Source organism: Vanessa tameamea, chromosome 14 (assembly GCF_037043105.1).
Source record: "Vanessa tameamea isolate UH-Manoa-2023 chromosome 14, ilVanTame1 primary haplotype, whole genome shotgun sequence".
Classification (NCBI taxonomy): domain Eukaryota; kingdom Metazoa; phylum Arthropoda; class Insecta; order Lepidoptera; family Nymphalidae; genus Vanessa; species Vanessa tameamea.
The window spans coordinates 11,710,273-11,725,667 of NC_087322.1; the positions used below are offsets into that span (position 1 = coordinate 11,710,273).

Consider the following 15,395-nt stretch of genomic DNA (forward strand, 5'->3'; position numbering starts at 1 on the left):
GACAATAGACTCTAAGCTCCAATGGGGCCCCCATATAAATAAATTGGCGAATAGACTCAGCTCTGCAGCCTATGCGGTAAAAAAAATTAGACTTTTGACTGATGTGGATACGGCTCGCCTTGTGTACTTCAGTTATTTCCACAGTATAATGTCGTATGGCATCCTACTTTGGGGTAATGCAGCTGACATTAATACCATTTTTGTACTGCAGAAGAGGGCTATTCGTGCAATTTATAACCTGGGCCCAAAAAATTCGTTAAGCGGTAAATTTAAAGAAATTCAAATAATGACTGTCGCTTCTCAATTTGTTTTTGATAATGTTATGTATGTACGCAAAAACATAGATGATTTTCCCAGAAATTGTGACGTACATTCTATTAAAACTAGGAACAAGAATAAACTTGTTACTCCAAGTACCCGATTACACAGGGTTAGTAACTCTTTTTTGGGGCAATGCATACGTTTTTACAACAGGATCCCAGAAAACGTTCAAAATTATTCAATTATAAAATTCAAAAGAATCGTTAAAGAGCGTTTGTGTGCTAAAGGATATTACAACACTAATGACTTTTTAGTTGACTGCACACCTGGGGAATGAAATGATCGCCTCCAGGCTGTTTCAAATAGCTAAAATATAATTATTATTGTACATGCAAAATGGAAAAAAAAAATCCCGCTGAGTTTCTTTCGCCGGTTCTTCTGAGGTCCGAGGTGTTAAATACCGAACCGGGGGTAGATTTTTGACTATCAATAAGCAAGTGTAAACACTTCTATATTGAATAAAGATTTTTGACTTTGACTTTGACTTTGACTTAGCTGGAATCCACGGGGCCTTGGGCTGAAGCCCAAAAAGCCATACGGTAACTATGCAAGTTCTGTGACTTTTATTTTCGCTGGAGGCTGCTTTTCGCGGATAGAGTCGAAATATTGACTCATAAATGCTTTATTGTAAAGTTTACTTGAATAAATACACTGACGGACTCATAAACTGTATCAAAGTTCAGGATTATTACCAAATTCATGTGTTATTAGAGTAAAGTTTAAATATAATTCTTTTTTGCATTTGCGATTTAAATTATTGTTACCCATAGTATTGAATTATTAGTCTTTAAACTCAATAAAAGTTTCGTTTCGTTTTAAACTCAAACAAGCCGCTTCAAATTGTGGCATTGGCACTGGTGCGGTGCTAGAGTAAACTGAAAGTTTATAGAGACAGGTTCTTACAAAAGGATACAGTTTAAAAAAGCTGTGTATACTGCGTATATGCGAGAAATCCTGTGCCCACAAGTGAGAACACCGCAAGATCGTTTAATAACAACATTAAAATCTATAAGGCACGTTGAGGCAATACACGCTTTAGAAAGCTTTTTAGGTCAGTCAGGAAGAACCCTGTACTACTCAGGATGATGTAAAGATTCTAACTCTTTATATTCAAATCTATTTGGCACATTACAATTATTTTTTGGGCAGTCGTGTCAAAATATAGAAACTAAATAAGCGTGGTTACAAAATTGATAGTTTGATTTAATACATTTTCGAATAACGTCCGGACATTACGAATCAACTGTGCTGTCAGTGGTGTCCATAAGTAGTAACATTATAAGATGAGATCGGGTGTTAAATCTTTTTCTATTCTATGTCATTGGACCAAGGTCTAAATGTTTCTTGTACAATATATATATATTTTTATATTAAGATGAGGTAATAATCCCTCTTTATAGTGACAGAACGAAGCTTTTTACCAACCAATCATTTTAATATTAATATAATATTTTCTTAGGCTGGGTACAAGCCCGTCCAGGGTACCCCACTCATCACACATTCTACACGGTATAAAGGACATAATATGTTAGTTAGTTCCCAAGGTTGGTGACGTTTTGACGATTGTACTGATTTGACATATCCTTAAGGATATAAGGTCTATTCCTATATATTCAAGGCTTATCCTTAAAAGGCCGAATAGTCTAGGTATATCATTCGTAATGTTATTGATACGAAATAAAGAAAAACAAAAAATATAAACTTAACACTTTTTTAATCGATAATAAGAAAAAGATTAAATAAAAATAATATCAAAAAAGTTTTTAATTTCAGTTGTCCTATTTTTTTTTTTACTTTACAGAAATCGATTTAATATTATTGGCACAAATGCGACCTCTTTCGTAAAACACCGTCATTCATTAACAAATATTTGTTTTTTTTTCTGTGTTATTTCAGCCACGTGGCTGTGAGTTGAGGTGGTTATATGGTCTGTAGATTTTGTGTCTACATATTTTAGTCTTCAAGAGTGAAGTAGGGCAGAGTGTCAAGCGGTGCTGGGTAATCTCTGAGCCAAACGGGGCCCTCGACCATTTCATTAGTTACTCCGTCCCGCCACTGTCCACGTGGTAGATAGATGTCACGTGACACTGCGCCTTCTTCTAGAACGGGAGCAGCGAGAATACGCTCTCCAAGGAGGAACTCTGTAAGGAAGATATTACATAAAATAGGCTAATAAACTTTGTACCTCTTTTTACGAAAATTACGCGTATAGAGGTGTCTGAAATTTGCCTTATTTAAGTTCATCGGGAGAATATTAAGGAGTGCAGAAAGCTAATATTTATATATAAAATGCATTACACACCCTTCCATTACCATACCATTCGTTTAACACATATCTACACGTACATACTCGTATGCATATTTAATATGCGACATTAGTATATGTAACCGTTTACGTTCATAGTTTCATACGGCCAATGACAGTAGCCTACGCCATATGGTCATGTCAAAGTTACAAATCAATGACGCCTTTTTTGACATTAATATTTTTAATGCAATAATGACAAGGTGTTGCCCAACTTTGCTTCAATTTTCCTAACATTCGGATCAATACCTCGGTGACTAAGGGGAGATCATTAGTATTAGTAAGTAGTTTAGTTTTTATTTTTACTAATAGCCGATGTAAGTATTTCGTTATATATGTATCTAGATAGCGTGGATATATCTCACCGTCCCATACGGCGAGTGCGTCTTCGTCGGTGGGGTCGAGCCACCAGATGGGCGGGTTGACGGGCGCGCCCGAACGCACAGACTCCTGCATGGCCGCTGCGATCTCGTCAGCGAACTCCGCGTGCAGTTGTGTGTAGCGACGGCATATCTCCACCGCCTAGCGTTTTAATTTGGAGTAAAATAACGAAGAAACTTTTAAATGGTAGTTGGACAAGGATAGACACGGAGAGCTTACTATTTTACTAGGAGAGATATCTCTATGCAATTACTTGTTTTTTTTAGTGCATTAATCTTCCTTATTAGCAATAAGCTTGTAATTAGAAAAGCATAATTTCCTATCTGCCAAGATGACCCAGTGGTTAGAACGCGTGCATCTTATCCGATGATTTCGGGTTCAAACCCAGGCAAGTACCACTGAATTTTCATGTACTTAAATTGTGTTTATAATTCATCTCGTAAACGGCGGTGAAGGAAAACTTCGTGAGGAAACCTGCATGTGTCTAATTTCAACGAAATTCTACCACATGTGTATTCAACCAACCGGCATTATAGCAGCGTGGTAGAATATGCTCCAAACCCTCTCCTCAAGGGAGAGGAGGCCTTAACCCAACAATGGGAAATTTACAGGCTGTTAATGTAATGTAAAGTATTACATTTTTTATTTAATTTCCAATCTCTAATACATAATATTGACTAAACTCTGCATAACCGAGGTGTTAAGAAAAGATACAAACCTCGTCATCATGATCCCATGGAACGAAGGAGTATTGAAGAGTCGGCATGAATACATTAGCCTGGAGCCATCTCACAAACAGTTCCTTGGATGGTTTCGCGTTGTATCCATTACCGCCGATCATGTCGGGTAACACCAACGTGTAACCGTTAAGGTTCATCTGCAAGAGGGTGGTGACCAGGGTCGCGAGGCCGTTGTTGAAGTCCCATAGAGTATCTTTGTCAACCATGCGGATGAAGACTGGTAGATCTTGAGTCCTGGTGTAATGTTGGTAGAACTTTAGACAATGGAAATTTTGACCTGTGTATGTACTGTCAATACAATGATGTCTGTTACCTCATTCCAGATCTGATTTCGATCATAGGACCAAACTTGGCGACTGTCCTCACGTAAGCTTGAACAATGTTTCCAGGGTGTAAATCAATGTCTCCATTTTGAACTGGGATCTAAAAGAAAATTAGATCACATTTAAGAAAAATGCACAAGAGGCAGCCTTATCGTTAAACAGCGATCTCTTCCAGGCAACCTTAGGGTAGAGGACAGAAACAGATATAGAAAGAGGTAGGTGTGTACAAGGCAGATAAACATAATATATGAATACATTACAGTGAAATAATAATATATTTAAAATAAAATAATGTACAGTACCTGGTAGCTAACAAGCATACATATATGTATTTATATAAATTGCTGATACATAAAAAAAAACATAGTGCAAAACAAGCATACATCAATATTCTTAACCAGTCGATTTAATTAATTTAAATTACCTGAGGTGACCAGCTAGATTCTCCAGCATCGAACTTCAAGCTATCAATATCATAAGTGTCGATCAGATCTTGTATTCTTGTGCTGTACCATTCAGCAGCTTCAGGGTTGGTGAAATCGATGTATGCGGGAACTGAGCCGTTATTGTTCCACCATGACGTGTCCGGGCTACCTTCTTCGTTTAGTACTAAGTAACTGCGGAATGTGTACAGAAATAAATTACACTTAAAGTTTTTGTTACATTGAAATCATTACGAATTTCCTAAATAATCAAAATTCATTAATGTAGATTGTTGACAGTTTTAAAGGATTTATCTATATATAAACTGCCATATAAATCTTCATAAGACCGATTGTCAGGCGGTTAGGTAGGCAATAAATTAAGAGTTCTATTATTTGTCAGTTGTAAAAATAAATCTTATTTAGATTATTAATTTACATACCCTTTTTCTAACGCATCAGAATACCAAGGATCGCAGTCCTTGTTAATGAAGGGATGGACCCAAATAGTCACCCTGAATCCAAGGCCTTTAATATCTTGAATCAGTTTTTTAAAGTCAGGCAATTTCCTTTCATCAACGGTTAGAGAACCGTAGCAAATTTCCCAAAGATCATCGATTTCGAACTGAGCATTTGGGAATCCACTGTCGTTGATTTCGTTTGCGAATTCCCATAGACTGTTTTGGTCGATTTCTCTGGAGTATCTCGCCCAAGTTGACCATACTGGATATTGAATCATTCTGTAGTCAGGAATATCGGATGGTTTGCCAAGGTAAGTGTCGACAGCGTGTTGGTGTGCTTCTTTCGCGTTGTCAAAGAACCAGAGGTCGTATTTAAGGACATTCTGCGTACGTCTCATCGAGTAGGGCGCTGTAACTTCAGCTACGAAGCAAATGTGGTTATCGAGAATATTGTGATGATCTACGAAAAGGGGTGCTTCCGGTTGAATGTAAATGTACCAGCCCGCTGAATTGACCCAGTACCTTTCAGATACAGCAGAATTATCATCTTCTTTAGATATTATAGAGTATTTCTGCAGTTTAGATTTCTGAATCGGCCAGTATTGTTCTTTTTGTTCCGGACCTCCGTACCATTGCTTAGTGCCTAATTATTTCCAAAATTAATACATTTTATATAAAAAAGCATTAAAATTGTATTACTAAGAAATTAACTTTTTTATTTCATCTTACCAAAGTCATAACAATCTTCGAAGATTTTGTCGCTGGGTCCTTGCCAAGAGATGGTTACTCTGTATCCGCCGCTAGCTTCGTCGCGGCCTTCAGTGATTTCGAAGGTAACATCATCCTCATTATGATTTGCTTTACGTCCGATTTGACCAAGAAGGAGGCGTTTCGAATCTGAGAAAAAATATAAAGTAATTTATGATATGGCAAGATTTAGTAATTAAATATATACACCAAATCCTAGTACTGTTATCGTCAGCTACACGTATCGTTATGGGCTTGAAAAAACTTTCGGTGTTACGAAATATGCAGCTTCTTTTGGCAGTTAATAATTGATATAGTTCGATTAGATCTAAGCGTGTACAAAAGCCGCAGGCATGTCGTCAAAGTTAGCTGGCGAAGTGTGACTTGATTCTCTTAAAATTGAGTTTTACTACCGAGCAACGTCAGCGGGTCTCAGATGTTTGGTGTGTAAATTATTTATTACGGGTTCGTTTTTGGATAATTAATATATACAATTATTGAAAATAAAACATAGCGTAATAAAATAAAATAAAAGTAATAAATAAAGGAACACTACAAAAAAAAAACATATAATATATATATGTATATATATTATATGCATTTGTTGCTATATATATATATGTAGCAACATACAGCGCAACAAGCTACATTAAAAGATAAATCTCAACATAACATCTTCATATTTAGTAAAATTAAAATATTATTACTGTATAACATTATTTCAGTTTTTATTCTTTGTATCGAATATGCGGTTGGTAAAATATAGAAACCATAGAGATAAAATTACGACGCTGCTTGTCCAATACTTGACTACAGTGGGTTTGGTAACATGGTCGACACAGGCATAGTTGCTCTCCAACCAAAGAGTTAAGATGGCTCAATGGTTAAAACGCGTGCATTTGAACCGATAATTGCGGGTTCAAAATCAGGCATCACTGAATTTTCATGTGTTTAATTTGTGTCTATAATTCATCTCGTTCGCGGCCGTGAAAGAAAACTTCGTAAGTAATGAAAGTGTATGAGTCTAATTTTATTGAACATCTGCCACACTTGTACAGGGAGAGGTCTTAGCCCAGCACTGGGACATTTACAGGCTGCTACTTTTGGCAACATAATATAAGCGCCAACGGCACACAAACACAAGGGATTAGAAAAAGACGGTAGAGAGAGAGTCATGTCGTACGCTGTCACGACATATGAGTCGGTTTTACCAACAAGGCGCAATAGTTCTGTATATGTTAGTTTGATATAAAAAAATAAATGTCGTCAGTTGACTCACCTGTGATGGCAATGACATTGAAGCCATTGTCAGTTTCTTCTAATTCAAAATCGCGGGCGGTTGGCTTTCTAGGCACAGCGCCTAGCACCACAGCTAGTCCTGGAAATTAATATTCTATTTTTAAAATAAACGTTGTCAAAACTCATGAGTAGATTTAATGTAGGTACAAAGTCAATATATGGTAACCAGGCTAACGAGTAGAGAATATTAATCTTATATCTGTGTAGATATAGTAAAAAAACAAGAATAGTATGCGTTACTTTTTACTGTTATTAATTACTTTTTTAAAATCTATAGATCAGCAAGGAAGTAAAGATATTGTAATTATTTTTATGAATAATAAAATTAGGATGTTGTTGCTCTAGGGCTTTATGATCTCTCTTTTTTTCGTCTGTGTCCTAGGTATGATTAGTATTTATTTCCGTATTATTACTAATCCTTAAATAATATAAAGATTACAGGAGCTATTTACTGTTTTTAATGATGTCCGATTGACCTATTTCGGACACGGTGACTATGCTTATGAAGGCTACTCAATTACGTAAGAGATGCGAAAATGCGAGCGCAAACATAGGATCTATTCCTTCACTCTCACGGTCCGATGGGATGATAATTCGACATGACAGACGATAAGACACAGAAACGACAGCATAATTCCTTTCTACACACGAGACAAAAACTGCCAACTTCTAAAAGGAATAGATATTCTTCTTGGTTAAATATAATACTTTTTCATTGAAACGACCTGAAATTTGTACTCAGGACCTCGGCCTTCAAACTCACATATAGTCCTACTTATGTTATGTACCAACGAGGTTAGGTTAGCAAGTGGTTGTTAGGTAACTGCCTCGTTGGTCTATGGCTTTATGTGTGGTGCTTAGACTCCACAGGTATCGTTACTAAAGAGAAACTAAGTAATATACCACAAAAAATTACTCACCAGTTAGAAGCACTAACCACTTCATTTTGGATGGTGCCTATAAGCGGCCCGCGACCGAAACAGTCGTTTTATTATTTCCCATATCAACACTTATCTTGCGTTTCTCCTGAGTTAGCGGATAACTCGTGACAGATAAGTCATCTTACAATCCCCAGTAAATAACACACAGGCTGATGAAAAAGATCTTAATATTTCATGAATCTTTTTTATTTAATTTAGGTAGTTGGACGGGCACATGGGCTACTTGATTGTAAGTGGCCACCATCGCCCATAGACATCGCGCTGTAGATATTAACCATTGCTTACATCGCCAATGCGCCATCAACCTTTTGAACTAATATGTTATGTCCCTTGTGCCTGTAATTACAACGGCTCACTTAATCTTAAAACCGGAACACAACAATATTGCTTTACTGTTCTTTGGCTGTATATTATGCGATGGGTGGTTTTATCTATCCAAACCGGCTTATACAAAGCCCTACCACCAACTAACAGTATATTTCGTAGGCAAATATATAATAATACTGTAATCAAGAAATAACGGTAATGACATTTTCTACTATTTTCGAATGGAAAATTATGTCAAGTCAGACTAAAAATTGGGATTAGAATAAGTGTAAGTTCATATAGTCTTCGGTCTTGAGTGTTTGTACAGCAACATTTTGAAGGCGGTTAACATTCAAAATCGATTGGACTTTCCTTCCACCGTGAGTTATTTAAATATTATATCTATGGAAAGTTATTTTCATTTATATTATTTATATTATTCATATTATATTATTCATTATATTCATTATATATCATTATATTATTCATTTATATTATTTCTTTACATTATAAATAAATATATTAATTTATTAAAAAAGTTAGGTATAGATATAGGTAATAAAATATCGAACCGAATATAAGTACATGTACGATACAAATAAATGGGCGTCATATCAGAGTAAGTCTAGGATAGCTTAAATTCTCTGCTCGTTCCAAAATGTCCAGAGAAATTTAAAAAGATAACGACATCGTTTTTCCCCTTTTTTATCTTCCCTAAAGTGTATAATCTGTGGAAAGAGGAAGTGTGACCAAAGAGGTTTAACCGATGAACTGTTAGAGATAATTTCAGAATTCATACTGAAATATTTAATAGCTATTTAGCACAATAACTAAGTACAAACGATTCGTCGAATAACAATAAGGCATAAATTATAAGAGTCACAATTAATTTAAAAAAAGAATATAGTTTACTTGTTAATAAAAAGAAAAAAATATATTCTTAACGCCAACGAATAAATTTATTTCATTCTATATAAGAATTAAGATAAGTTTAAAAGATGTTTTAGCAAAGCTGTCCATTTAAAATCTTACTATTTTATTATCAATAACCGCTACAAAGTGTTCTGTATTTAGCCAAAACGATAAGATACAGTCATTTATATCAAGTAGTTTGTTTACTGCTTTACATAATATTTATTTGCTTAAACGTCATGTATCGAACGCCGAAACATCCAGACTCTATTAAATCAACGAAAGCGACATTTATTATAATATTTTTATTTACAAAACGAGAATGTTAAAATGCCAATTATATGGATCAAAAAAGCTGGTTACTTTTTTGTTAAAAGACGCATGGGAGTGTTCATATATCCAAGTCCCAACTCTGGGCTGTTACTGATATTTTTTCCGAAGAACTTTTTATCGGCCCCAGCCGAGTCTTTTTATTGTTATTATTATATTTACACAGATGTGATGTCCGTGCCGTTGTTATATCATAACATAAATTCATTGATTTTAATGTGCCTGCTTGTATTTTTTGCAATGCAGCATCACTATTTATTTGCAATTCGGATTGCAAATTGATGTCAAAAAGTTTAAACTATAAGGACTTATTCATTCACTTGGAAATTGGAATGTGTCTTTGTTGAGTAGTCTTTCTTAGTATTATTAGTCTTCGTGGAATTCTCAGCTGATCTGGATGGTGTTCAAATAGCTTGTTCATAATGGTGTCTCTACTTTGATTAGCCATTTTTAGATTGTAATTCAGAATCAGCTTAATTTATGCGCTTAATTTATGGAACATATCTTTTTTCTAAGCCCGTCTTATTTTTCAAAAATAAATAAAATAAAATCGGTTCATAAACAGTGAAATAGGTGCTCAACGGTTTTGTCTTTTATTATTTTGTATAAAAATGAAGATTAATTATATTTTTTTATATAAATCACTAAAGTGTGGTGTTTACTTACAAAAATATAAATAAATGATTAGGAACACGTCTCCATCGGGTCCCGACTGACCCAATTACGGAGGGATGGTCAAAAAAAATAAATTCTAACGGAGATCGTAACTTCAAGCTTTCTATGAGCCCGTCTGCGACCACCACTCATCAATATTATACTGCCAAACAGTAATACTTAGTTTATTATGTTCCGGATTGAGAGTCAGTAAGTCAGTCTAACTACAGGCACAAGGGAAGTAGTAGTCTTTTTCGTTCTTTTGTTTAAAAAACAAAAATGCAAATGTGTCTTCGTTATGCAGGACAGAAACACCGTTTTTGAATAATATGCCAGTACTTTAGCTTTATTTTTAACCCTCAACACAAAAAGAGAGGGTATATAAGTTTAACGTAACGGATGAACCGATTTTCGTTTAGATTGTTTTTGTGTGATAGATAATTTTATCTGTTCTTAGCCATGTTTCATGAAAATCTGTTTAGCTCTTTAATAGTTGATGAGGGGATCTGAATACCTTCCATGACTGTGTCCTGTCCATTCGAAATTTGGTACCGTATTACTTCAATGACATTGAAAGAACATGGTAAGGTAACCATGACTTCAATATGGCATGTTAGGGTAAGGTTTAGATTTCGAAGGTGGGTAATTAAATGGGATCAATTAGGCTCAAATACCACTATATTTATACCTAAGTTACTAACTCAACTAACTAATCACTAAAAATACCTTCCTAATATTTATACCTACTTTAAAAAGGACAAAATAAAATAAAATTAATAATTTTAAAAATGACACAAAAAAAAAATTCAAAAATTAACAAATAATATTTTAAACCGATTATAATAATATTGTTATGTTAGTTCAAATATTTTTATTTTCCAAGCGTCGTCATCGCGTCGGGGACGATAAATAAAATTAGTGTAGTATAATATTTTTTGTATTTCATTATTTGTTTTACTTGTTGGATGTTGTAAGTTGACTCAGTCGAAATTGCACTTAAAACAATTTGTTTTAATTAAAATTCGTTATTTATTATTTTAAATTTATCTTATATATTTAGATATTTTAGTCGACTGTAATTATTTTTTTCTCTGATTTAAGTGTCAAAATACTTTCTGAGATATTATCAATATTCATCAGTAGCAGCCAGTGATCATTTGGTAGCCATCACCTAGCCTAAAACTAGCACATGTCAAAGTGTTTTATGTCATTATTACTTGTCACTTTTTATTTTACACTGTGACTTCAACAATGGCAGATCCGCGCATCAGGCAAATAAAAATTAAAACCGGCGTCGTTAAACGTATCGCTAAGGAAAAAGTCGTATACGAAAAAGAGGTAGAACAACAGAAAAATAGAATACAAAAAATAAAAGACGAAGGACAGGACGAACACAACATAAGGAAGCAGGAGGAGGTTCTTCAGGAGTCGCTTATGATGGTCCCTGATTGCCAGCGGCGGTAATATGTGTTCTATAATTAAATTTTAGCCTTGGGGTGGTCGTATGGTTGATATTTCGCGTTAACTCCCACTATTTGAATTTATAATTCTCAATTTTTGACGCAGATGTTTAGTCACACTAAGCAGATACCATTATGATGTTTTCTTTGTTAGACTAAAAAAAGTTCCCTGAGTACGAAAATCGTTGTTGAGTCATCTTAGCCAAAAAATTGTGGTTGATAGAACAAGTTGCACCTCGTGCTTTTTTTGTGTGTGTAATAGATGGCAGAAATGTTACGTATATTTGTGTAGGTAGTCACTCGTGAGACCTAAGACGTTTCAATTGCTTTAGTTTCTGAAAAATCCGCCTTTAAAAATTATTGCAATCATTTAATTCATTGCTTCAATCAACTGAATCAATGAGAGACGTAAAAGCTTGCAACTACTTCATATTCTATCTTGATATCTTGTAAATACCATACACATTTTCATTTATTATACTGTATAGTTATATCTAGTTCTGCTAGTGCATTTACTTTAGGAAGCCATAATATCTAAGATCTAAGAAAGACAATATGAAAAATTTATGCAAAAAAAAACAGACACTGCAGTTTCTAGACACACAAAGCATATGTGATCTGATAAACAACATTTCTCAAAATTTAAACAAATTATCTTTTTGAATTCTCATATTTTGAAATATTAATCTTATTAACAGCAAAGAATACAAAAACTACATCAATATGTTACTTCAATGTTTACTATTCTATAAATACAAAATGGTATTAATGTTTTGTATTATAATTAATAAAAGTTATTAAGATTTGAAAGAGAAAAATGGTTTTCTATTTTAAATAATAGAATGGCACATTTCTGCATAACAATAATGATGCATTTAATGTTCTAGCGGCTTATCCGAAAATTTTAAATCTGGGATGAGCCAGTAAAAATTTTGTATTAGACTTCTATACTTCAGAAAGCATGTAAAACCTACTACCTAACCTAGTGAGGGAATAGTGTTCACATACATGTTTTGCATATTTGGCATATCTTAGTTGTCGATAGCAGACATGGCTATAATCACATGTCATGCCGTAAAGATGTCATGTTATATTATATTGATTATATTTACAGACTGGCGAAGGCTTTTGCAGACCTTAAAAATACTCTAGAAAGTGAACAAGACTTAAAGGAACACGAGGATTATATTGCAGCCGAGCAAGTATTAAAAGACGCTGAGTCCCAGCTGCCAGAGTTAACATAAACTCTTAATAATTAATTTTTAATATTTAGTTTTATACATTTAAAGTAATCATGTCCCAAAACCCCAGCTATTTTAATAATTTTCGATGCAACTTTACATTCCAAAGTCATATGCCTCTTCGTTATCCTTTTCCACCCCCTACTCATATGCCACCTCCTGAAATATCAGATAAAGAATTTATAAGAAAATTTCAAGATGCCATGCCTCCAGCAAAACCAAAGCCAAAGGTGAATAAAACGAAAATATGGAAAATGAAGGCTGATGTAATCCGCCTTCTTGGAGCTCTCCATGACATCAAACTTCAAGAAGAAACATTGTCGACAAATCATAGTTTGTCAGATGAGGAGTGGCAGTCTGCTCTTCAAAATATAAATGTCAATAAAAAAGTTCTCAAAGATACAATCATAAAAATATCCAAGTCTGGTTTAAATATTAGCAAGAAACTCGTCTGCAAGAGAAGGGCTAAAAGATTGCGTTTGAAACGTAAGAAGGAAGAGATGAAAGAAGAACGGAAGGAATGGATCAGACAGAATAAAGAGAATTCTCGAAAGATTGATGAAAATTTACAGCAAATAAAGGATGCTATACAGAAAGCCAAGCAGGTATGTAGTAACCCAACAACAGCAGTAGATGTAATGTAATGTACAGGTAAATGTAATTCTATTTATAAAGTATTAATCTACTCTTTTGTAGAAAGAAGAAGCGAAGTTTCAAGCCGACATAGTTTTAAAGGAAGTGCTTAGGAAGAAACATGATGCTAAAAAGAGTATCGTCAAACTCGAGGCTCTCGTGAAGCTCAGAAAAGCAAGAGAGAACACTGCTAAGGGAAAAGGGCAAATTATATCTGATACTGAGAGTACTACCTTTCAAGAAAATGTGGGTAAGTGGAGTCCCTTGTTATTAGATCCTATAAAATTAAATTGAGATTGTAATATATTTGTTTGTATTTTATTGCATATACAAGATTGTGTACAATTTTAGGCTTATGTCTGATTAGCCGTTTCTTCCATTCGAAATTTAGAGTCTGTCCTTACCAAGACGTTACGTAGTACTGTTGTAGACGTACTTAGTCTTCCCAGTATTTACGAATAAAAGGAAGACCTAAAAGAAAACATTTCACAATTTTCCAGAGCATTCGATTGTCTAGTACACGATACGCTTATTTAAATAAAACTCTCTTTTATAACATTAAAATAATGTGTATTACTAATTTCCAGACAGACTGAAGTATCTATGGGAACACAAATTGGCATCATATGAAAAGGAGGAAGTTGAATTGCGTACAAAGCTTGACGAACAAAACGAGATTGATAATGAATCAGAGATACAAGCAAGCAACATGATGAAATGGCGAAAGGCATTATTTGGTGCAAAAGATAACCCACAGGTCGACTTTAATGGAGATCTTGACCGTTTCATCGGTGTGAGGTACGTTGTGTGGTACTTCCTCACTTCATAAAATCAAAATATGTTTAATTCAAGTAGGCTTTCACCGGCACTTTTGAATCGATTAATTTTACAGTACTGTATCAAATGTGAAGCTACGGGTTCGGTATGTAGATTCTACCAAAAACCAACAAGAAACTCAATAGTACAGAATGCCATAATATCATATACTAAATAAAGCTTACTGGAATAAAGTATATTTTGAGTACTATATATAGTATTAATACACTATAGAATAGATCATTCGAACATTACACATATTCAAAAAATCCTGGCACCCTAAATAAAGTTGACCCGTAGCGAAGGGGCCGCCAACCGACGGGGCGTCACGGTTGTATGCACGAGCGATCCCGTGGCGCCCGTCGGAGGAACGGCGAGGGTGGATACCACTGGTTTGTTAGTGGATATTTCGGCACTTCGTTGCCGGGGAGTCCCACACTCCCGCTTTTGGCGGGGGAATGAGGTAAACTAGTTAATCCAGCGAAAAAAAAAGAGTCGTAGGGGCCAGTATATATATAATATATTATAATTATGTCATTTAATAATTGTTTGAGTTCCTTAAATTATTTTTAGGAATGTTTATTTTTATCATGTATATCTTGAAATTAAAGCATCTTTTGTCTATTCTGTTCCAGAGCCGATTGGGACCAGTTCATCGATGATGGTCCAGAATCGACCCCTATCCCCATCGGCTGGGTGTTTCCTAATGCGAAAACATAATTAGATATCAATTATGCTTAAACTGCATTATTTTGCATATATTTTTTAAAATTTTCTATGTATAATCTGCATTTATGCTTAAAATAAAATTTCTATAATTATTCGATACAATGGTTTTCCTTTTAATAAAAGACAAAATCAATCAGTATATTTTTTTAATTCATCACTATAGTTCTTTTCATTTACTTGGTAAGAATTATACGTAAAAGCAACTCGTTTCCAAACAGTATACAATTAAGATTTTAAATTAACATGGTTATTTTTATTACTAACAGTATTTAAAACGGTATATTTACCATACAAACGGGAGCTCCACCAAATAAAAATTAAAAACATGGTAAATATCCCGTTTTAAATACTGTTAGTATACAATTAAGTTAGTA

At 34.4% G+C, this 15,395-nt stretch overlaps 3 protein-coding genes across 3 annotated transcripts; 2 read left to right on the top strand and 1 right to left on the bottom strand.

The window, feature by feature from the left end:
* Positions 1-2,115: 2,115 nt before the first annotated feature.
* On the bottom strand, positions 2,116-8,036 carry LOC113402202 (myogenesis-regulating glycosidase-like). Its single transcript, XM_026642387.2, has 9 exons — positions 7,920-8,036; positions 6,980-7,078; positions 5,683-5,850; positions 4,936-5,596; positions 4,495-4,687; positions 4,061-4,170; positions 3,726-3,981; positions 2,992-3,148; positions 2,116-2,462 (listed from the first exon to the last, which is right to left on the bottom strand). The coding sequence occupies exons 1-9, from the start codon at positions 7,942-7,944 to the stop codon at positions 2,275-2,277; spliced, it is 1,857 nt and encodes a 618-aa protein (XP_026498172.2). The 5' UTR covers positions 7,945-8,036; the 3' UTR covers positions 2,116-2,274.
* Positions 8,037-11,347: 3,311 nt separating this feature from the next.
* LOC113402186 (tubulin-specific chaperone A) lies at positions 11,348-13,387 on the top strand. The gene is made up of 2 exons (XM_026642367.2): positions 11,348-11,602; positions 12,717-13,387. The coding sequence occupies exons 1-2, from the start codon at positions 11,394-11,396 to the stop codon at positions 12,844-12,846; spliced, it is 339 nt and encodes a 112-aa protein (XP_026498152.2). The 5' UTR covers positions 11,348-11,393; the 3' UTR covers positions 12,847-13,387.
* On the top strand, positions 12,897-15,153 carry LOC113402185 (uncharacterized). The gene is made up of 4 exons (XM_026642366.2): positions 12,897-13,448; positions 13,540-13,726; positions 14,064-14,274; positions 14,928-15,153. The coding sequence occupies exons 1-4, from the start codon at positions 12,897-12,899 to the stop codon at positions 15,010-15,012; spliced, it is 1,035 nt and encodes a 344-aa protein (XP_026498151.1). The 3' UTR covers positions 15,013-15,153.
* Positions 15,154-15,395: the final 242 nt, after the last annotated feature.